The 22,787-nt window shown below is 48.0% G+C and overlaps 1 protein-coding gene across 1 annotated transcript in view; it reads right to left on the bottom strand.

The window, feature by feature from the left end:
* The window catches only part of LOC119929948 (maestro heat-like repeat-containing protein family member 7), a 32,284-nt gene extending 13,148 nt beyond the window's left edge, over window positions 1–19,136 (bottom strand). The window contains exons 1-15 of the mRNA XM_038748329.1: window positions 18,701–19,136; window positions 17,768–17,919; window positions 17,020–17,148; window positions 16,168–16,247; window positions 15,729–15,873; window positions 15,156–15,251; window positions 14,441–14,545; window positions 13,768–13,903; window positions 10,532–10,650; window positions 8,500–8,652; window positions 5,733–5,893; window positions 2,919–3,051; window positions 2,475–2,665; window positions 590–727; window positions 352–466 (exon numbers count right to left, since the gene is read on the bottom strand). Of these exons, the coding sequence (XP_038604257.1) occupies window positions 352–466; window positions 590–727; window positions 2,475–2,665; window positions 2,919–3,051; window positions 5,733–5,893; window positions 8,500–8,652; window positions 10,532–10,650; window positions 13,768–13,903; window positions 14,441–14,545; window positions 15,156–15,251; window positions 15,729–15,873; window positions 16,168–16,247; window positions 17,020–17,148; window positions 17,768–17,919; window positions 18,701–19,136 (2,289 nt within the window). The remainder of the gene's footprint in view (window positions 1–351; window positions 467–589; window positions 728–2,474; window positions 2,666–2,918; window positions 3,052–5,732; window positions 5,894–8,499; window positions 8,653–10,531; window positions 10,651–13,767; window positions 13,904–14,440; window positions 14,546–15,155; window positions 15,252–15,728; window positions 15,874–16,167; window positions 16,248–17,019; window positions 17,149–17,767; window positions 17,920–18,700) is intronic.
* Between the last annotated feature and the right edge of the window lie 3,651 nt (window positions 19,137–22,787).

Genomic DNA, 22,787 nt, shown 5'->3' with positions numbered 1-22,787 from the left:
CAAGGATAAGTCAATGCTCCTGCTCATTGTCCAGGCTCTGCAATCCGATTCCCTCCATACCCAGGCGATCTGGATGGGAGAAGCCAGCCCAGAGAGGTACCATGGAAGGAAGCCGGCAGGTTTTCTTTCCTCCCTCTAAGAGGCCTGGGGGCTGGGTTAAGAGAGAGACAAGTTTATCCTTCTCTCTCCCATTGCCTCTTCCTCTGAAAATTCATCTGGCCTGCTCTAAAGAGGTAGACTCGTCCTCCTTCTGGCTGGCCAGCTAGAGTGATGAGGGAAGAGGGAAGGCCATGACCGTGTACCCCTCTGCATTCTGAGAATGAATGCAGCCATTTAAGCTATGGATCTTACCTCAACGAAGAAGGCAGCTGATGTGAGCTTATGCCTTTCATTTCCTCGGTTAAGAAGAGGGACCAGCAAATACAAGATCCTCTGAGCAAAGATGGAATTTTTTTCCAGCAAGGCACTACAAAATAGACCGTCAGTACAGTATCATGATCCTGGGAGTCTGGTTTCGGGAAGGACATTTTAATTTCGAATTGGGCCGAGCAGAGCAGCGAGATGGTTGCGGGATAGCCGGTGCCCTTACTTGGCGAGGAGACACACTCCTTGAAGATGGTCGTTTTTTCCTTCCAGAAGGTCCCAGCCCCTTTCTCTTTCCATGGTGTTTAATTCATGCCAGCAACAGGTTCTTATAAGGAAGGCCTTGGAGGCTTGAATGGCACAGCTAAATCCAGGACAATCACCATCACCATCATCAATAGCATTCACTGAGTGTCTACTGGGTGCAGAGCACTATACTATGTGCTTGGGAAACATACAATGGGAATTAAAGCCACAGTCCCTGCCCTCAAGGAACTTTCAATCTAATGGGGGAACATAAGCACCGGTCAAATATCCAATAGGCGTAAGAGTAAGAGAGAGACACAAATGATACAAAAAACCCACTACCTAGCAAATAATCAAACCAACAGCCATATGCAAGAGGGCTTCAGTTTCCTCATCTGCAAAATGGGGATGAAATATCTGTTCTCCTTCCCTCTTAGACCGTGAAGTCCAGGTGGGATGGGGATTGAGAAGCAGCGTAGCTTAGTGGAAAGAGCACGGGCTTGGGTTCTAGTCCCGGCTCTGCCACTTGTCAACTGTGTGACCTTGGCAAGTCACTTAATTTCTCTGTACCTCAGGGACCTCATCTGTCAAATGGGGATGAAGACTGTGAGCCCCACATGGGACAACCTGATTACCTTGTATCTATCCCAATGCTTAGAACAGCGCTTGGCACATAGTAAGCACTTAACAAATACCAGCATTATCATTATTGTTGTGTCTGATCAAATTATTTTGTATCTATCTACCCCAGCGCTTAGTACAGTGCTTGGCACGTAGTATTATTAGGAGTGCTAAGGTGGCTCTCAGGGCTGTGTGATCCAGAAGGGAAATGGGGGTTAGTCAGGGAATGCCTCTTGGAGGAGATTCATTCATTTATTCAATCGCATTTATTGAGCGCTTACTGTGTGCAGAGCACTGGACTAAGCGCTTGGAAAGTACAAGTCGGCAACATAGAGAGACGGTCCCTACCCAACAACGGTCTCACAGCCTAGAAGGAGAGTTTTACTGGTAGAAAGGGACATGGTTTGGAGGATTTGACACGGGAGGGAATTCCAGGCAGTGGGGAATAAATTTTAGTGGGTGACTTGGGTCCTCTCCCTCTAAGAACTCAGTCCACTCAAATAAACCTCCTAAGCAGAAGCAGGTTCTTATAGGACATGTAGAGAAAGGCCCATCTCTATGGAGATAAACTCCATCACTGTCCAAGAATATTCTCAATGGATTTCACATGTTAACGGTTGCAAGTCTCCCGCCGCCCCCCCACCCCGGCCGCCCTTCTTAAATAATTGTGGTATTTGTTAAGCGTTTATTATGTTCGGAACACTGCACTGACCTTCCTTCCATCCATCAATCAATGGTATTTATTGGAAGCTTACTGTGTGCAGAGCACTGTACTAAGCCCTTGGAAGAGTACAACAGAACAGAGTTGGTAAACAAGTTCCCTGCCCACAAGGAGCTTACAGTCTAGAGAGCTACTGCCCAGCTCCATGGAGGTGCCTCACTGAATCCAACCCCATTTCTTCTCCTGCGGTGTGGGGATAGGGAAGTATCCGATGGACCATTCGCTCCACATTCCCCACCCTCAATCCCCTCCCATTTCTAGGAAAGGCGGGTCCTGTCACAGAGCAGAGCCCGCTGGGCACGGAAGGGCCTGCTCGACCTGGGCAGTGGAAATGGGAGTGTGACCCATGGGAAAGGATGAGGATGACGAGAATGGATGGCAGTAGCGGAATTACAGCAAGGATCAAAACGGAAAACTGATTTGGGGAGGCAGCAAATCTCTGCCCCGGCCAGAGAGGGGCTGTGGGGGGAACGGGGGGCGGTGCTGGGGCTGGGCGTCAAATTCTGCTTCAGTTTGGCAATACCTCAAAGGGGTGAAATTGGAGGGGAACCCCTGCCCCTTGGACATGCTGTGGGGGAAAGAGACATCCGAGGTCTTCAGGCCAATGCTGTGGTGCACTTGGATGAGCAGCGTCATGAGAAGCTGAGGGAAGAGTCGGAACATGGCTGGCCGGAACTTGTTGGCCACAAACACCTCGTAGAGAGCGTCCGTGGTCTGCGGGAGTCAGAAAAGAGACCCGAACTGAAGAAGACACCCACCCCCCTCCCCACTCCTCGCACGAAGAACGGGACCCCTGCCCTGAAGCAGAGCCTGCTAGGGGCCTAGGGACCAACCTCCAGGATGGGCAGCAGAAGCGACAGTGCTGTCCCCGGCAGGTTTGCGGATGGGAAGTGCCCAGCTGGTGATCCGTCCCGCCCCAGCGGGCTTCCACCTACTTTGCCAGGGACGTGAGAGCACGAGAACTCACTGCAACGGCGACGTAGGCCATCTTGTTCCGACTGGTGGAGTGACACTTCTGCAGTTTCCTCAGCAGCTGCCACAGGATCCAGGCGTTGCAGGTCTCCTCCACCTCCAGGGACCTCCAGAGCTCAGCTATGTGTCTAGAAACCCAGCAGATTCTCATCAGGCTCAGAAAATTAGTTCACTACATCATCCTGAGGGGCCGGGCATCCCTGTCGCCTACTGGAAGCCTGTGCAAGGCAGACCAACCACCTCAATTAATAATAATAATAATAATAATAATAATGATGGCATTTATTAAGCTCTTACGATGTGCAAACCACTGCTGTAGGAGGAAGATAAGTAGCCAGGCAAGGCCAGTCACTTCTCTCTATGTATTTAATAATGTTGGTATTTGTTAAGCGCTTACTATGTGCCAAGCACTGTTCTAAGCGCTGGGGAGGGATATAAGGCAATCAAGGTTGTCCCACGTGGGGCTCACAGTCTTAATTCCCATTTTACAGATGAGGTAACTGAGGCTCAGAGAAGTGAAGTGACTTGCCCAAAGTCACACAGCTGACAAGTGGTGGAGCTGGGATTAGAACCTATGACCTCAGACTCCCAAGCCTGGAGCTCTGTCCACTGAGCCACACTGCTTCTCTAAAAATTTGCCCACTTAATATGCACACGAGGCATAGACGGGGTACAACATATTTGTTATTCCATCACCCTCCGGCTCTTCCCACGCTGGTTGGACTCATGAAAGGGGGAGGAAAGAGCACGGGCATGAGGACCTGGGTTATTGTTGTTATTATTATTAATCGTATTTCTTGAGCGCTTACTGTGTGCACAGCACTGTACTAAGAGCTTGGGAGAGTACAGTATAACATCAAACACATGGAAGAAATGTGAAGTCCGGGAGAGAGACTTGGCAATCTCCCCTCATTCGGGATGAATGACGAAAACCCAAATATATAATTATAATTATTGATCACCTATTGCATGTATAGCATCTTGCTGGGTGCTGGGGAAAGTGCAATAGAGGAAGAAGATACAATCCCTGCCTCAGTTACCTCAACTGTAAAATGGGGATTAGGACTGTGAGCCCCCTGTGAGACAACCTGATCACCTTGTAACCTCCCCAGAGCTTAGAACAGTACTTTGCACATATTCATTCATTCATTCAATCTTATTTATTGAGCGCTTACTGTGTGCAGAGCACTGTACTAAGCGCTTGGAAAGTACAAGTCGGCAAAATATAGAGACGGTCCCTACCCAACAATGGGCTCACATAGTAAGGACTCATTCATTCATTCATTCAATCATATTTATTGAGCGCTTACTGTGTGCAGAGCACTGTACTAAGCGCTTGGGAAGCACAAGTTGGCAACATATAGAGACAGTCCCTACCCAACAACAGGCTCACATAGTAAGGACTGAATAGTAAATGCTTAATAAATGCCATCATTATTATTATTATTACAATCAGTCAATCAATTGATTGTATTTATTGGGCACTTACTGCATGCAGAGCACTGTACTAAGTACTTAATAATACTAAGTACTTAATTATTATTATTATTGTTATTATTATAGTATTTGTTAACTGCTTACTATGTGCCAGACACTGTACTAAGCGCTGGGGTGGATGTAAGCAAATCGGGTTGGAAACAGTCCCTATCCCACATAGGGATCACAGACTTATTCCCCATTTTACAGATCTGGCTCTGCCAGCTGCTTGCTGTGTGACTTTGGGCAAGTCACCTAACTTCTCTGTGCTTCAGTTACCTCATTTGTAAAATGGGGATTAAGACTGTGAGCCCCACATGGGACAACCTGATTATTTTGTATCTACCCCAGCGCTTAGAACAGTGTGGGACACATTGTAAGCGTTTAACAAATACCATCATTCTTATTATAACAATGCTTGGCCCATAGTAAGTGATTAACAAGCAGCTTAGGGAAACAGCATGGCCTAATAAATAAAGTTTGGTCCTAGGAGTCAGAAGCACCTTGGTTCCCACCCAGCTCCGAAACCTGTCTGCTGCTTGGGTGAGTCACTTAATAATAATAATAATAATAATAATAATAATAATAATAATAATGGCATTTATTAAGAACTTACTATGTGCAAAGCACTATTCTAAGCGCTGGGGAGGTTACAAGATGATCAGGTTGTCCCACGGGGACATCACAGTCTTAATCCCCATTTTACAGACGAGGCAACTGAGGCCCAGAGAAGTGAAGTGACTTGCCCAAAGTCACCCAGCTGACAATTGGCAGAGCCGGGGTTTGAACCCATGACCCCTGACTCCAAAGCCCGGGCTCTTTCCACTGAGCCACGCTGCAGCTCCACCACATGTCTGCTGTGTGACCTTGGGCAAGTCACTTAACGTCTCTGAGCCTCAGTTACCTCGTCTGTAAAATGAGGAGTAAGACCGTGAGCCCCACGTGGGACTTGAGCACCTTGTAACCCCCCAGCGCTTAGAACAGTGCTTTGCACATAGTAAGCGCTTAACAAGTGCCATTATTATTATTATTATTATTATTATTATTATTCTCCGGGCATCAGTTACCACATCCGTAAAAATGGGGGTGAAGACTGGGAGCCCCATGTGGGACATAGACTGTACCCAACCTGGTTAGCTTATACCTATCCCAGCCCGGCTGATTGATTGAATTTTTTTATGGTATTTAAGCGCTTACTATGTGCCAGGCCACACGGTCACCCAGCAGACAAGTGGCGGAGCCAGGACCGGGACCCAGGTCATCCTGACTCCCGGATTCCATGATCTATCTAGGTCTGGCTGCTCCCAAGCTTTCCGAGAGTTGGATGACCTACTTGTCATAGGGGACAGGGTGAGATAAAAGGTAGTTGAGCACTTCGTTGGTGGACTTGGGTTCGGCGATCAGCAGGCTCACGAGGCCCATGACTTGGTGCCGGGCAGTGTGCTGGTCAATGGAGGGCAGGCGGATGCAGATGGCCCTCACAATTTCTGGCACCTGGAAAGGAATGTTGCCAATTTGTACTTCCCAAGTGCTTAGTACACTGCTCTCCACATAGTAAGTGCTCAATAAATACGATTGATTGATTGATTGATTGATTGAATGAAAAAAACAAAACCCCATCCAGGTTCTTGCTTTGGACAGGTAATGCCGCTGCTGTTGTCGCTGCTACCGCTGCTTGGTAAAAAGCAGCGTGGCTCAGTGGAAAGAGCCCGGGCTTTGGAGTCAGGGGCGATGGGTTCAAATCAATCAATCGTATTTATTGAGTGCTTACTATGTGCAGAGCGCTGTACTAAGCGCTTCAAATCCCCGCTCCGCCAACTGTCAGCTGTGCGACTTTGGGCAAGTCACTTCACTTCTCTGGGCCTCAGTTACCTCGTCTGGAAAATGGGGATTAAGACTGTGAGCCCCCACCGTGGGATAACCTGATCACCTTGTAACCTCCCCAGCGCTTAGAACAGTGCTTTGTACATAGCAAGCGCTTAACAAATGCCATCGTCATTATTATTATTTATTATTAAAAGGCCGGATTTTTGAGGCACAGAGTAGGTATCCATCAATAATAATAATAATAATGGTGGTATTTGTTAAGCACTTACAATGTGCAATGTGCTAAGCGCTGGGGTAGATACAAGGTCATCAGGTTGTCCCACGGGGGGGCTCACATTCTTAATCCCCATTTCCCAGATGAGGTAACTGAGGCACAGTTAAGTGACTTGCCCAAAGTCACATAACTGACAAGGGCCGGAGTCAGGATTAGAACCCACGACTTCTGACTCCCAAGCCCGGGCTCTTTCCACTGAGCCACGCTGCTTCATCGATCAATAATAATAATAATAATAATGGCATTTATTAAGCGCTTACTATGTGCAAAGCACTGTTCTAAGCACTAAGCATCAATCAGTGGTATGTATTGAGTGCTTGCTATGGGCAGAGCACTGGACAAAGCGCTTGGGAAAGTGCAGAGCAACAGAGTTGATAGTCGTGATCCCTGCCCACAAGCAGCCGAAAGTCTACGGGTGAAGACAAGTCACTTAACTTCTCTGTGCCTCAGTTATCTCATCTGTAAAATGAGGACTGAGACTGTGAGCCCCAAGTGGGACAACCTGATTACCTTGTATTACCCCAGCGCTTACAACAGTGCTTGGCACATAGTAAACCCTTAACAAATACCATAATTATTTTTAAAATAGATTAGGAATAGGGGAAACAGGGTAGTATAAGAATATTTCTTTAAGACCTGTGGGGCTGGGGTGAATATGGCAGTGCTTATGGGGCACAGTGCATAATAATAATAACGGCATTTATTAAGTGCTTACTACGTGCAAAGCACTGTTCTAAGCGCTGGGGAGGTTTCAATGTGATCAGGTTGTCCCACGTGGGGCTCACAGTCTTAATCCCCATTTTCCAGATGAGGTAACGGAGGCCCAGAGAAGTGAAGTGACTTGCCCAAAGTTGCACAGCTGACAAGTGGTGGAGCGGGGATTTGAACCCATGACCTGTGACTTTAAAGCCCGGGCTCTTTCCACTGAGCCACGCTGCTTCTCAATAATCAATGCAGAGGGGAGGGTGGATAGGGAAAATTCATTCATTCATTCATTCAATCATATTTATCGAAGAATTACTGTGTGCAGAGCACTGTACTAAGCACTTGGGAAAGTACAATACAGCGATAAAGAGAGACAATCCCCGTCCACAGTGAGCTCACAGTCTGGGGGCAGGGGGAGAAAGACATCAATACAAGTAAACAGGCATCAATATAAATATATAAAATTACAGATAAATGCATAAGAGCTGTGGGGTGGGGGGCAGAGCAAAGAGAGTCAGGGTGACGCGGAAGGGAGTGGGAGATGAGGAAAAGTGGGGCTTAGTCTGGGAAGGCCTCTTGGAGGGGATGGGCCTTCAGTAAGGTTTTGAAGGGGGAGAGAATAATTGTCTGGAGGGTTTGAGGTGGGAGGGCATTTCAGGCCAGAGGCGGGACGTGGGCCAGGGGTCGGCGGCGAGACAGGTGAGATGGAGGCACAGTGAGAAGGGAAATGAGAGCTTAGTCACTGAAGGCTCCATGCTTCGTTTTGTTGTCTGTCTCCCCCTTCTAGACTGGGAGCCCGTTGTTGGGTAGGGACCGTCTCTCTATGTTGCCGACTTGTACTTCCCAAGCGCTTAGTACAGTGCTCTGCACACAGTAAGCGCTCAATAAACACGATTGAATGAATGAATGAGGGCGTCTTGGAGGAGTGAGATTTTTGGACAGCTTTGAAATGGGGAGAGTAGTGGATTTTCAGATGTGAAAGGGCAGGGAGGTCATGGCTCAGCGGAAAGAGCCCGGGCTTTGTAGTCAGAGGTCGTGGATTCAAATCCTGACTCTGCCAAAATGGGGATTAAGACTGTGAGCCCCCCTGTATAATAATAATAATGGCATTTATTAAGTGCTTACTATGTGCAAAGCACTGTTCTAAGCGCTGGGGAGGTTACAAGGTGATCAGGTTGTTCCACGGGGGGCTCCCGGTTCCCACTCCCGACCACGGGGCGTTCTCAGGGTTGCGGTTTAATGTCACAGCTCCAAATCCAGCCTGAGGTGAAGGGACAGCAGCCTAGGCCCTCACCTTCTCTAGGCGGGTCCTAGCGTTCTTCACCAATATCGCCAGCAGCGGTCCAGCCGTTGCCTGGATGCAGAGATGTTGCAGGTTCTTCAGGCCATCCAGGACGGTCATGATAAACTGGGAGAGCTCCGCCGGGCTGAGAAAAATTTCGAAGACCTGAAATGATGGGGACAAGCAAGCTTTACCCCAGTGGCGTCAACTACCACAGCTCCGGGGGCCTCCAACAGGAAGTGATGGAAAGTCAGTCTCCTGCTGACAACAGAAAGATTATCAGCCAAAACACTAGGGAAAGCACAGGGGGATGGGGGGCGGGGAGGGAAGAGAGAAAAAAAGAGAGAGAGAGAGAGAGAGAGAGAGAGAGAGAGAGAGAGAGAGAAGGGGGAGAAGTAAGAAGGCAGAGAATATCACTGCTTTCCTCAGGGTGTTTCTGGAATAATAACAATATTGATTGTGTTTACCATCTCTGTTGTCTTGCAATAATAATGGCATTTATTAAGCGCTTACTATGCGCAAAGCACTGTTCTATGCGCTGGGGAGGATACAAAGTGATCAGGTTCACATGTGGCTCACAGCCTTAATCCCCATTTCACAGATGAGGGAACTGAGGCCCAGAGAAGTGAAGTGACTTGCCCAAAGTCACACAGCTGACAATTGGAGGAGCTGGGATTTGAACCCATGACCTCTGACTCCAAAGCCCGGGCTCTTTCCACTGAGCCAGGCTGCTTCTCTTGTAAGTGTTAAATACAGTATTCTGCACATAATAGGTGCTCAATAAATAGTATTATTTGTTTATTTATCCCCCATGGGTTCAAGTCTACTACCACTACTGTATTCTCACAATCAATCAATCAATCAAACAATGGTATTTATTTAGCCCTTACTGTATGCAGAACATTGTTTTAAGCACTTGGGAAAATTCAATACAACAGAGTCGAGAAGCAGCTGGCTACATGGAAAGAGCGGGAGATTTTGAGTTGGAGGTCATGGGTTCAAATCCCAGCTCCGCCACTTGTCAGCTGTGTGACTTTGGCCAAGTCACTTCACTTCTCTGTGCCTCAGTTCCCTCATCTGTAAAAGGGGGATTAAGACTGTGAGCCCCACATGGGACAACCTGATCACCTTGTAACCTCCCCAGTGCTTAGAACAGTACTTTGTACATAGTAAGCACTTAATAAATGCCATTATTATTATTATTACTCCAGGACTCTGTGCAGAAAAAGGCTCAATAAACACAATCAATTGGTTGACTAGAAAAGTGGCCCAGGAAAAAAACAAGGTCCTCAAAATAAAGCCATTTGTTTTGTTGTCTGTCTCCCCCTTCTAGACTGTGAGCCCGTTGTTGGGTAGGGAACGTCTCTATATGTTGCTGACTTGTCCTTCCCAAGTGCTTAGTACAGTGTTCTGCACACAGTAAGCGTTCAATAAATACGACTGAATGAATGAAAAGGGGCAAGGTTCTGTGGAGGCCTTCCCAGACTGAGCCCCCTCCTTCCTCTCCCCCTCCTCTCCCTCCCCATGCCCCCCATCTTACCTCCTTCCCCTCCCCACAGCACCTGTATATATGTATATATTTTTGTACATATTTATTACTCTATTTATTTATCTTACTTGTACGCATTTATTCTATTTATTTTATTTTGTTAATATGTTTTGTTTTGTTGTCTGTCTCCCCCTTCTAGACTGTGAGTCCGCTGTTGGGTAGGAACCGTCTCTATATGTTGCCAACTTGTAGTTCCCAAGCTCTTAGTACAGTGCTCTGCACACAGTAAGCGCTCAATAAATACGATTGAATGAATGAATGAATGACAGAAGGGTTGGGTTCCGGCTCAATTAATGTCTTGCTGTCTAATCCCAGCTCAAAGTTTTGTTTTGTTGTCTGTCTCCCCCTTCTAGACTGTGAGCTCGCTGTTGGGTAGGGACCGTCTCTATATGTTGCCAACTTGTACTTTCCAAGCGCTTAGTCCAGTGCTCTGCACACAGTAAGCGCTCAATAAATACGATTGAATGAATGAATGAATGAATGAATGAAAATCACCTCAGCAATCTTGTATGGGTTGTTGAAGAATTTCTCGGTATTGTAGACTTTGAGGAGTTCGTTGCACTTCCTCATCAGTCCCCTCATTTTCAAAAGGCTCTTTGAACCAAAGGTGAGATCTGTAAAACATGTTGGAAAGTGTACTCGATGAAGGTGTCCTCTGAACTCCAAAAGACTGGCAAATTCCAGCCACATTCACTGCTTGTTTTCCAATAATGTGACAGGACCCAAGTGGGATTCCCTGTTCTGACGATCGATGGTAGTAGCAGAAGTGTGGACCACCCCACCCAAACCCACTAGATGTTTCAATCCGTTCTCGCCTGTCCCGCCATCGACCCCCGGCCCACGTCCTCCCCCGGGCCCGGAATGCCCCCAATCCCTCTGCCCATCCGCCAAGCTCACTCTCTTCCTCCCTTCAAGGCCCTACTGAGAGCTCACCTCCTCCAGGAGGCCTTCCCACACTGAGCCCCTTCCTTCCTCTGCCCCTCGTCCCCCTCTCCATCCCCCCATCTTACCTCCTTCCCTTCCCCACAGCACCTGTATATATGTTAGTACATATTTATTACTCTATTTATTTATCTATTTTACTTGTACATATCTATTCTATTTATTTTACTTCGTTAGTATGTTTGGTTTTGTTCTCTGTCTCCCCCTTTTAGACTGTGAGCCCACTGTTGGGTAGGGACTGTCTCTATATGTTGCCAACTTGTACTTCCCAAGTGCCTAGTACAGTGCTCTGCACACAGTAAGCGCTCAATAAATACAATTGATTGATTGATTGATTGATTAGACTTTGAGTCCTGGGTGGGGCAGGGATTGCGTCCCACCCGATTATCTTAGGGACTTCGTACAGTGCTTTGCCCATAGTCAAAGCTGAACAAATATTACTGCCATATATTATATTATTATAATCATCATCATACTGGTCTCTGGGCTGAATCTGTCTCACAGGCTGGACCCCTCATGACGGGGCAGAACTTCAACAGAGTTTCTACTGTTCGACTATTTTGCCAATGGTAAAGGGATTTGGGGAGCCAATCATCAGCTGTGTGACTTTGGGCAAGCCAAATTCACTGCTCTGTGCCTCAGTTACCTCACCTGTCAAATGGGGATTAAGACTGTGAGCCCCCAGTGGGACAACCTGATCACCTCGTAACCTCCCCAGCGCTTACAACAGTGCTTTGCACATAGTAAGCGCTTAATAAATGCTATCGTTATTATTTTGGAGCGATAGGGACGCTTCCCCTTCTCATTAGTCACCCCTGCTAAGGGCAGCTTTACTGCAGCTCTTGCTCCCGTGCTGGGAAGAGGGAGTCAAGTTTGGAGAAGGATTGCCTACCAGAGAGGCAGAATCCTGGCCAGAAACGTTTTCCTCCAGCTGCCTACGTTCGATAATTGGTAAATACCTGTCTGATGGTCCCTCCCCATCACCGATCCCCGGCGGAATGCAAGATCTTTGTAGGAAGGGAATATTGTCCCTTGCTTCTACAGTACTTCCCGAGTCCTTAGCAGAATGCATCGCACCCAATGGGCATTCAACTTCATAATAGCATTTATTGATTTATTTTGTTAGTATGTTTGGTTTTGTTCTCTGTCTCCCCCTTTTAGATTGTGAGCCCACTGTTGGGTAGGGACTCTCTCTATATGTTGCCAATTTGTACTTCCCAAGCACTTAGTACAGTGCTCTGCACATAGTAAGCGCTCAATAAATACGATTGATGATGATGATGATGATTAATAATAGCATTTATTAAGCACTTACTATGCGCAAAGCACTGTTCTATGCGCTGGGGAGGTTACAAGGTGATCAGGTTGTCCCACGTGGGGCTCACAGTCTGAATCCCCATTTTACAGATGAGGTAACTGAGGCACAGAGAAGTTAAGTGACTTGCCCAAAGTCACCCAGCTGACAAGTGGCGGCGCCAGGATTAGAACCCATGACCTCTGACTCCCAAGCCCGTGCTCTTTCCACTGAGCCACGAGTAAGCGCTTAACTAATACCACAATTATTATTATTAGAGGTGGACTGTGCATTCGCAAGGAACCCCAAGAGAATTCCAGCAATGGGGGTAAGAAAGAAGGGCCCCAAGATTCTAACTGGGGGCCCATCCGCGTAAAATGAGCAGGCTGTGTGATCATCCAAGACCCGGGGGAGAGGCCCGGGGGACGGATGTGACTAGGCCAGGATGCAGCAGGGGGAGGGCTGGGCATTTGACAGGTTCAAACACTTTCTGTCTTCTGATCACTTTCTGAAGCAGGAGAGCTTTATCAAGCCCAAACTGCTCACTATTGGCTTCCAAGCTCTCCATCACCTTGCCCCTTCTTACCTCACTTCCCTTCACTCCTAATACATCCCAGCCCACACACTCCGCTCCTCTGCCGCTAACCACCTCACTTTGCCTCGTTCTCGCCTGTCCCGCCGTCAACCCCCGGCCCACGTCCTACCTCTGGCCTGGATTGCCCTCCCTCCTCACATCTGCCAAACTAGCACACACTTCCCCACTTCAAAGCCCTATTGAAAGCTCACCTCCTCCAGGAGGCCTTCCCAGATTGATCCCCCCTTTTCCCCTGCTCCTCCGCCCCTCCCCATCACCCCAATTCCCTCCCTCTGCTCTACCCCCTTCCCCGCTCCACAGCACTTGTGTACATAATAATAATAATAATGATGGCATTTGTTAAGCGCTTACTATGTGCAAAGCACTGTTCTAAGCGCTGGGGGGATACAAGGTGATCAGGTTGTCCCACGGGGGGGCTCCCAGTCTTCATCCCCATTTTACCGATGAGGTAACTGAGGCACAGAGAAGTGAAGTGACTTGTCCAAAGTCACACAGCTGACAATTGGCGGAGACGGGATTTGAACCCATGACCTCTGACTCCAAAGCCCATGCTCTTTCCACTGGGTCACGCTGCTATATATGTATGGACTTATTATTCTCTTCATTTTACTAATGATGTGTATATATCTATAATTCTATTTATTTATATTAATGCTATTGATGCCTGTCTACTTGTTTTGTTTTGTTGTCTGTCTCCCCCCTTCTAGACTGTGAGCCTGTTGTTGGGTAGGGATTGTCTCTGTTGCCGAATTGTACTTTCCAAGCGCTTAGTATAGTGCTCTGCACACTGTAAGCGCTCAATAAATACGATTGCATGAATGAAGCAGGAGAGCAGAGGGAAGGAAGAGCTAGTTTCGGGCTCGGCCCCGTTTGGTGTCGGGGGCCGCCCGGCCGACTTACACTTCAGGTGGACCGTGATCCGGAGGAGGTGATACGTGCTCTCTGAGGCCTCAAGGGAGATGTCCTCCACACTGTCGCCGCAGAGCAGGGCCAGCAGGGCCACCAAGTGCCCGAGTCTCTTCAGCTGGACAGGGGGCTAATGGGGAGGAAAAAGGAGAATCGGGCAGCAGGCGCATCCTCTCCTCGAATATTTACTCTAGGGTGCAAATCTGGGGCAGATCTGGCAGGGTCTCAGAGCTGGCATCCTTTAATAATAATAATAATAATACTGGTATTTGTTAAGCACTTACTATGTGCCAAGCACTGTTCTAAGCGCTGGGGGAGATACAAGGCGATCAGGTTGTCCCAGGTGGAGCTCACAGTCTTAATCCCCATTTTGCAGATGAGGTAACTGAGGCCCAGAACAGTTAAGTGACTTGCCCAAAGTCACACAGCTGACAAGTGGCGGCCCAAGGCCTGGGACCTTTCCTGGTTGGATTAGAACCAAGAGGATGAGGAAGGAAGCCCCGCGCTGGCAAAAGGGGAGAGGGTCCCCCCCAGGACCATTTTGGAAACCACTTAAGGCTCGAGCCCACCTAGACCCGCCGAGGAAGGAGTCCATCTGTGAGATATCCGGCAGGAGAGGCTGGGGAGGTTCCACACTCCACTGCCGTCAGAACCACCAGTTACTTACTCTCAAGGAGAGATTTCGGGTCAGGCATCTCAGGGCGAGGCACAGGCTGATCACAGCCCTCTCTCGCTCGTGATCTACCTTGGACTGTAGCCAAGGGTCCAAGTGCTGTGGTTAGAGGAAGGGAAATCCAAGGGGGTTAGCTTGGGAAATACATGCGAATCCCAAATCCCCTTTCCTCCATCACACTGACGGTTGCCTGTTTAGGAGGGGTTTGCTGAGGGAGCTCCTGGCCTGACTTCAGAGCCCAGAGAGTGTGGGTGGGGAAACATCCCTTCCCCGTGACTGACCTTCCTTTCCTTAGCCCGCACTTTCCCTTTCCTCCCTTCTTCCTCCCACTTCTCTCCCCCTCCTCCTCTTGAGTTGCTTTACCACCTCTTTAACTTCCTTCCCTTCCCTTTCCTCCCTCTTTTCTTCCCTAACGTAGCAGCCCCCACACCCCACCTCCTTCAGAGCTCTGTACCCGCCAGGAGTGTAGTTTAGGAGAATTCAACATCCCTATACTGTAGATTCAGGCTCCGTGACCTCCCCAGATTCCGCCCACTCCCCACTGCCCCAACTCCCAATTGACAAATTTCGTCCTATATGTACCACCTGAACCTCTACCGTCCAGAAAAAATGAAGATCAGGCTCCACCAAATTTGTAGCCAAGTAGCGATGGCCAAAGAAGCACGACTGCTCTTCCTCACCAGCTCCCTCGCCCCTAAACCCCGCTTACCTCCAAAATGGTCTCCAGTTTATCTAAATGAGGATCCGACATCACCAAACTTTGGAGCATTTCACAGAATGCCAGAAGCGTCTGCCTGTAGAGAACCTGAAAAGCCACAACATCAGTACCACCACCTCTGTGCTCTCCCAAGCACTCAGTACAGTGCTTGGCACACAGTAAGCGCTCAATAAATATGATCGAGTGAATGAATGAACCTAAGATGAGCATTTCCCTCCTGGGGCACCTTGAGGCCAGATCCCAGGAAATCGGTGACACTATGAATTGTTGCAGTAGATAAACCAGCTGACATGTCTCACGTCCTTCCTTATCCTGAAAGAAAGACCGAGGTCAACTGACCTGGGACAATGGGTTATGTAGGTTGGCACCCAAAGGACAGGAATGAATCTCTCATGAAGCGAGGTCATCCGGTTGATTACAGGGAGCAGAAGTAGACCTGAAATGTTCCAAGAATTCACCTCCCCAAACCTTCTTGGGCTTCCCTTTTTCTGGTCCAGAATCATGAAGTCGAAGGACCCGAAATAAGCAGCAGTGACAATGTTTTTTTCAGTCGGGAGTATTTACCTCTGTCTTTTGCGGCCCATTGCATCTGCCTGATTCAAGCCTCCTTAGGGTCTTGACCGAGGGCAAGGCTATCATGCTTCTGGTGAGATTGGTGAAGAGGGAGGATCCCCCTGGCGATGTGAGCAGCAAATGGATATTCTGTAAGCTACGAGAAAACGAGAGGGACAGAAGGGGCTGAGCAGTGGCCAAGAGGCTTTGGACGCCATCTCGGGGACGAACCAACACTTATGTTAGGGGAGCTGGAGGAAATAATACCCACCGTTTAATTAAAAAGAACTGGTGAAATCCAAGTCCCACCCCCAAAGTATCCAGTGGTTCTCCTAATTCCCTCCCCAAATGGCTCCTGGAGCTAGAAGTGGCCTGGTCGGGTCTGAGGGCATGGCCAGATGGCCTTTCTTGGACTAGAAGGGGACCAAAAGAGAGCCAGAGAGGGGATCACCTCAAGTTGGTGACAGTGATGAAAGCCTCCTGGAGCACCGTGTTGACGAGGGAATGGAGGGACTCTGTCATAACAATCATCTGAAAAGACAGAGAATGGATCCCCGAGTGGCACGTTCACCTTGAAAGATTGGGTACCGGCTGCGTCAGGAGCGGAGGGGTGGGAAGGGGGGGTTCACACCAAAAGTCTCTCTTTAAAATGGCATTCTCTTACAGGATGACCTAGTTGAAAGAGTCCAGGGCTGGAAGTCAAGGAGACCTGGGTTTTAATCCCAGCTCTGCCACTGTGACTTGGACAATCAATCAATCAATCATATTTATTGAGCACTTACTGTGTGCAGAGCACGGTACTAAGCACTTGGGAAGTACAAGTTGGCAACATATAGAGACAGTCCCTACCCAACAGTGGGCTCACAGTCTAAAAGACTGTGACAAGTATCTTCACCTGTGCCTCAGTATCTTCATCTGTAAAATAGAAATAAAAGATCCGTTCCCCCTCCCTCTTAGACCGAGCTCATGTGGGCCAAGAGCTTAGTCCAGTGTTCTGCACATAGGAAGCACTCAATAAGTACCACTGATTGACTGATTGGAGTCTCCTGCTTTTGTTTCTGGTAAAGACTCCCCCGGGCACTTGGAATAGTGCTCGGCACACAGGAGGCACTCAATCCATACTACTGATTGATGGGGAGCACCAGCTGAATTTGCTGTAAACTGGCTTTTCATTTGAGGAGCGAAGGAGGAAGACGAGGCTAGACGGGAGGGCCAGGAAGTGGCGTTAGTGGAAGTCAGGGGAGCAATAAAAAGTTTGTCAGCAATCGTTTCTGAAAGCCATTGGTAAAGCAGAAATACTCACATGGATGGCCTTGGTGATTTTCTCTAGGTAACTCTTAATGAACGTCACACTGTTTGCACTCCAGGACAAAGTCTTGCTGAGGGTGGATAGGTTCCTCAAGAATGTCAGCTTCTCCGCCTCACTGTGAGTCTGGGGGAAAATGAGGGGAGCGTGGAAATCTGTGACCCTAGAGTTTCATCACATCCATACTTCTGATTAATAATCTCTAGCTAGAGTTGAATGGCCCCGAGGCTAAGCATACCAATAAATGGCAGGAACCCAAAAAATGGTTGGATTAAAAGGAGCAAACAGAAAAGGCATGGGAGGTTTGAAATTCAGAGAGAGGGCTCCAAATTCATTCATTCATTCAATTGTATTTATTGAGCGCTGTGTGCAGAGCATTGTACTAAGCGCTTGGGAAGTACAAGTCGGAAACATATAGAGACGGTCCCTACCCAACAACGGGCTCACAGTCTCCAAATAGAATGCAACCCAAAAGACTGGGATTTGGTTATCGTTACATTTATATGTACAATTATAAAGACACATTTTAATGTATTAACGGGCACGGTAATGTTCTTCACAAATATTTTATCGCCTGAATGCCTACCAAAGTAGGCTGCCCTCGGCACTAAACGGATGGAGTAGTGTCAGGTTTTAAACGGGAATGTTTCAGAGAAAAGTCTGTCCACAAGAAGTAAGGAAGGAGTGAAGAGACCTCCATGGGTGTGTGTGTTTGTGTGTGTTTTGGGGCAGGGATCACACGTACCTTCTGTTCACTGTTCAAGTGGTCCTGAATGGACACCATCAGCGCTTTCATGGAAGCTTGACTTATTGATCTCTCGGGAATCACCTCTATTTTAGATCTGGACAGGACCCCAGTCTTTCTTGGAATGTCCTTGAGGTAGGGATAGTCCAAATCTGAGAAAAGGAAAAAATCAATCAACCAATCGGTGGTATTTATCCTGTGTTTAGCGTGCACCGAGCACTGGACTAAGTGCTAGGGGGACTACACAGAGTTAGTGGACACAACCCAGCCCTCGAGAAGTTAACAATCCGGGGGACCAATCTCGCTGTAGCAGATAAATGGCATTGAGCTTAGTACAGTGCTCTGCACACAGTAAGTGCTCAACAAATACGACTGAATGAATGAATTGGGCAGGATGGCAAGCAAAATGATGAGTCAACAGCTCTGGAAGTGTCAAGCTCTTATCCTTGGATAGCTTTTCCCCTGCCTTCCTCATTTTTTTTGTTTAAACGGTATTTGCAAAGTGCTTCCTATGTGCCAGGCACTTTACTAAACACTGGGGTAGATACCAGATAATCGAGTTGGACACAGTCCCTGTTGTACTTAGAGCTAAAGTCTTAATCCCCAGTTTACAGATGAGGAAACAGCGGCACAGAGAAGTTAAGTGACTTGCCCAAGGTCACACAGCAGACAAGTGACGGAACTGGGATTAGAACCCAGGTCCTAATTCCTCGGGACATTGTGCCTCACTTCAGAGCTTCGGAAATGGAAACCCTAAGCCGCTTAAGCGGCAGTGGGATTTGGGGGGCGGGAGGGCTGAGAAGAGGGCTTGTCTCCAGGCCTTTCCTTCCTCCCTTCCCACCTCACCCAAAGAGGCCCCTCCCTGTGCCTGTGAATTTGAGCCAGTTGGCTCTTTCCTCGCTCCCTCAAATCCCTCCAGCCCCGGAGCCTTACTGTCCAAATCACTGTCGGAGACATAGGATAACACCTCTTCCAGAGGCTTTCTGGTGCTAGGGCTGGAGGTGCTAGAAGAAAATGGTCCTTCCTGCACACTGGACTGGGGAAAGATGGTGAAATTTTCTAGGGAAAGCTCTGAGAACAATACATCTAAGTCGTTCCTGTTGTAGGGCCAAGTTTCGGAGTCTGGGCGTTTCTTGGTGGGTTTGAGGGTCTTGGATGTCCCGGGGGAGGCTGTGGGGCTGACGGAAACTTCTTGCTCTGGACGGGAGGCCTCTGTCAGAAGCTGGGCTTCCGGGCCCTCCCGCTCAGATTTCCATTTAGGTCCAGTGTCCCTCTCCCGAGCTAAAGGGTGGGTCCCCTCATCTCTGCTTGCTGTTCCAGGGGCCTCCTGTGTCTTCTCTGACTTCTTCTCCAGCGCTCCCGAATCCATTCTGCAAACTGAACCAAAAAGCACCGTTTTACCATCCGTTTTCACATAAAGCGAGGAGGGACAGGGTCGGAAATGGCCAGACTTCTCTGTGGGTCGCCCTCTCGCTCCTTCACTGGGTCCCTTGATGATAATAATAATGACGATAATGACAGCAACTGCAGCATTTTTATGGTATTTGTTAAGCACTTACTATATGCCAGGCACTGTTCTAAGCACTGGAGTAGATACAAGGTAATCAGGGTGGGCATGATCCCTGTTCCACATAGTGCTCACAGTCTTAATCCATATTTTACAGATGAGGTAACTGAGGCATGGAGGGAGTGACTTGCCCAAGGTCACGCAGCAGACGAGTGGTGGAGCCAGGACTAGTACGCAGGTCCTTTTGATTCCCAGACCATGCTCTATCTACTAGGCCACGTATTTGTTAAGTGCTTACGCTGTGCCGGGCACTGTACTAAGCACTGAACAAGATAATCAATCAATCAATCAATCAGTCGCATTTATTGAGCACTTACTGTGTGCAGAGCACTGTACTAAGCACTTGAGAAGTACAAGTTGGCAACATACAGAGACAGTCCCTACCCAACAGTGGGCTCATAGTCTAGAAGGGGGAGACAGAGAACAAAACCAAACGTATTAACAAAATAAAATAGAATAGATATGTACAAGTAAAATACATAAATAGAGTAATAAATATGTACAAACATATATACATATATACAGGAGGGACACAGGAGGGACACAGTCCCTGAGGCCATTACACTCCTGGGCCTGGGAAGGAGGAGTGCGGCTGCGGGGGCCCATCCGCCGGGCTGAACGGAAAGAAATCAATGAAAACCGCTGGTAATCTGTGGGACTGACGGTGCAGCGTGGCTTTGTGGAAAGAGCAGGAAACTGGGAGTCAGAGGACCTGGGTTCTAATCCTGACTCTGCCACTTGCCTGATGAGTGGCCTTAAGCAGGGCACTTCACTTCTCTGGGCCTCAGTGACCTCATCTACAAAATGGGGTAGAAATACCTATTCTCCCTGCTACTTAAGACTGTGAGCCCCTCGTGGACTAGGGATTGTGCTGGACCTGATTATCTTGTATCTACCCCATCACTCAGTACAGTGCTTGGCACATAGTAAGTGCTTAACCAATACCACAATTATTAATCATTATGAAATCCACAGGGTAAGAGTTCCAGGGAGACCCACCACGACAAGTGGTAGAGGAGGGGCTAGATCCTAGGTCCTTCCACCTCCCATGCCAGACCTCCATCCATTAGGCCAGACTGCTTCTCATCTGCTGTGTGTCCTTGGGCAAGTCACTTTACTTCTCTGTGCCTCAGTTTCCTCCTCTGTAAAACGGGGATTAAGATTGTGAGCCCCATGTCCAACCTGATTAGCTTGTATCTACCCAAGTACCTAGTTCAGTGCCTGGCACGTAATAAGCGCTGAACAAATACCATTTAAAAAAAACCATACAATCCTGGGAGTCCGAAGATTTGACTTCTAATCTTAACCCTGACATTTTCCTGCTATATGGCCATGGGCAAATCATTTTGACTTTTCTATACCTCATTTTCCTCATCTGTAAAAGGGGGATTCAAAACCTGCTCTCCCTCCCTCTTAGACTATGAGTCAAGTGTGTGGGACAGGGATTGTGTCCGATCCGTTGGTATCGCATCTACCCCAATGCTTCGTATCTATCAGTCAATCAAGCAATGGCATTTATCGAGCGTTTACTGCTCAATTCTAAAAGCTTGGGTAAGTACAAATACAGCAGACCCCTGCCCACAGAGAGCTTCCAGCCTACAGGGGAAGACAGACATTGAGGGAGATTAGAGATCAGCGAAATAGTAGAGTATAAGAATAGTTACATAAGTACTGTGGGGCTGAGATGAATATCAGCGCTTAGAACAGTGCTTTGCACATAGTAAGCGCTTAATAAATGCCATTATTATTATATCAAAGTACTTAAGCGGTACACAGACTAGCGCACAGTCGATGCAGAGGGAAGGAGGATGGGGAAATAACTTCTCTGTGCCTCAGTTGCCTCATCTGTAAAATGGGGGTTGAGACTGTGAGCCCCACGTGGGACAACCTGATCACTCTGTAACCTCCCCAGTGCTTAGAACAGGGCTTTGCACACAGTAAGCGCTTAACAAATGCCATCATCATTATTATTATTCTAAATAAAGTGCTTAGTCTGGGAAGGCGTCTTGGAGGAGACGTGATTTTAGGAGGGCTTTGAAAGCGGGGAGAGCGTGGTGGATTGTCAAATATAAAGAGGGAGGGAATTCCAGGCCCGAGGGGGAATATGGACATGGGGACAGTGGGAGGGTAGATGAGATCGTAGTACAATTAGGCAGGTTGGTGCTACAGGAGCGGAGTGTGAGCGCTGGACTTTAGTAGGGGATCAGCAAGGTTAGATAGGATACAAATTGTTGCCAATTTGTACTCCCCAAGCGCTCAGTACAGTGCTCTGCACATAGTAAGCGCTCAATAAATACGATTGATGATGAGGGAGAGAGCTGATTGAGTGCCTTAAAGCCGATGATAAGGAATTTCTCTTTGATGTGCAGGTGGATGGGCAACCGCTGGAGGTTTACTTCACAGACGCCACAATTATTATTATTACAGGATGCACCAGTGAGTCCCCACTTGCGTCTGCCTTCACTGGGTGTGAAAACAGTTGTTCACAGTTGAAAATTGCCTTTCTTCTTCTGAAGACTATCAGATAAGTGCTGGAAAGGTCTGGGAAGAGGGAATGGAATCGCACCGCGTCAGGGAGAGCGGCTGTGTACTCCAGGAGCCTCCTAAGCAGTAACTAAATTAAAGCAGGTAGCCAAGCGTTTGCATCTGAAGAGAAATCCATGGAACAAAGCAGTCCAAAACAGAGTCTGACTGACCCCACTTATTTTTTTTTAAGGTATTTGTTAAGTAATTACTATGTGGCAGGGGCTGAACGAAGCACCGGGGTAGATACAAGCTAAACTGTTTGGACACAGTCCATGTCCCATATGGGGCTCACAGTCTTAATCCCCATTTTACAGACCGGTGCTTTGCACATATTAAGCGCTTAACAAATGCCATCATTATTATTATTTTACAGATGAGGGAATGGAGGCATAGAGAAGTTAACTGACTTTCCCAAGGTCACAGAGCAGACAAATGGCAGAGCTTGGATTAAAACCCTGGTCCTTCCAACTCCCAGGCCTGTGCTCTATCCACTAATAATAAAAATGATGGTATTTGTGCTTACTATGTGCCAAGCACTGTTCTTAGCACTGGGGTAGATATAAGGTAATCAGGTTGTCCCACGTGGGGCTCACAGTCTTGATCCTCATTTTATAGATGCGGTAACTGAGGCACAGAGAAGTTAAGTGGCTTGCCCAAGGTCACACAGCAGACAAATGGCGGAACCGGGATTAGAATCCACGTCCTCTGACTCCCAAACCCGTGCTCCTTCCACGCTGCTTGTCTAATTAGTGAGGGAGGAGGGAAGGATAAGGATCAGCCTTTCCTCTTCCACCCCTGAGGCGGTAAACTATTCATTCATTTTCATTCAATTGTATTTATTGAGCGCTTACTGTGTGCAGAGCACTGTACTAAGCGCTTGGGAAGTACAAGACTGCTCTCTCCTCATCCACACTCTGTTTGCATTAA

This window comes from Tachyglossus aculeatus, chromosome 6, assembly GCF_015852505.1.
Source record: "Tachyglossus aculeatus isolate mTacAcu1 chromosome 6, mTacAcu1.pri, whole genome shotgun sequence".
Taxonomy (NCBI): domain Eukaryota; kingdom Metazoa; phylum Chordata; class Mammalia; order Monotremata; family Tachyglossidae; genus Tachyglossus; species Tachyglossus aculeatus.
This window is presented reverse-complemented; position numbering and strand designations above follow the sequence as displayed.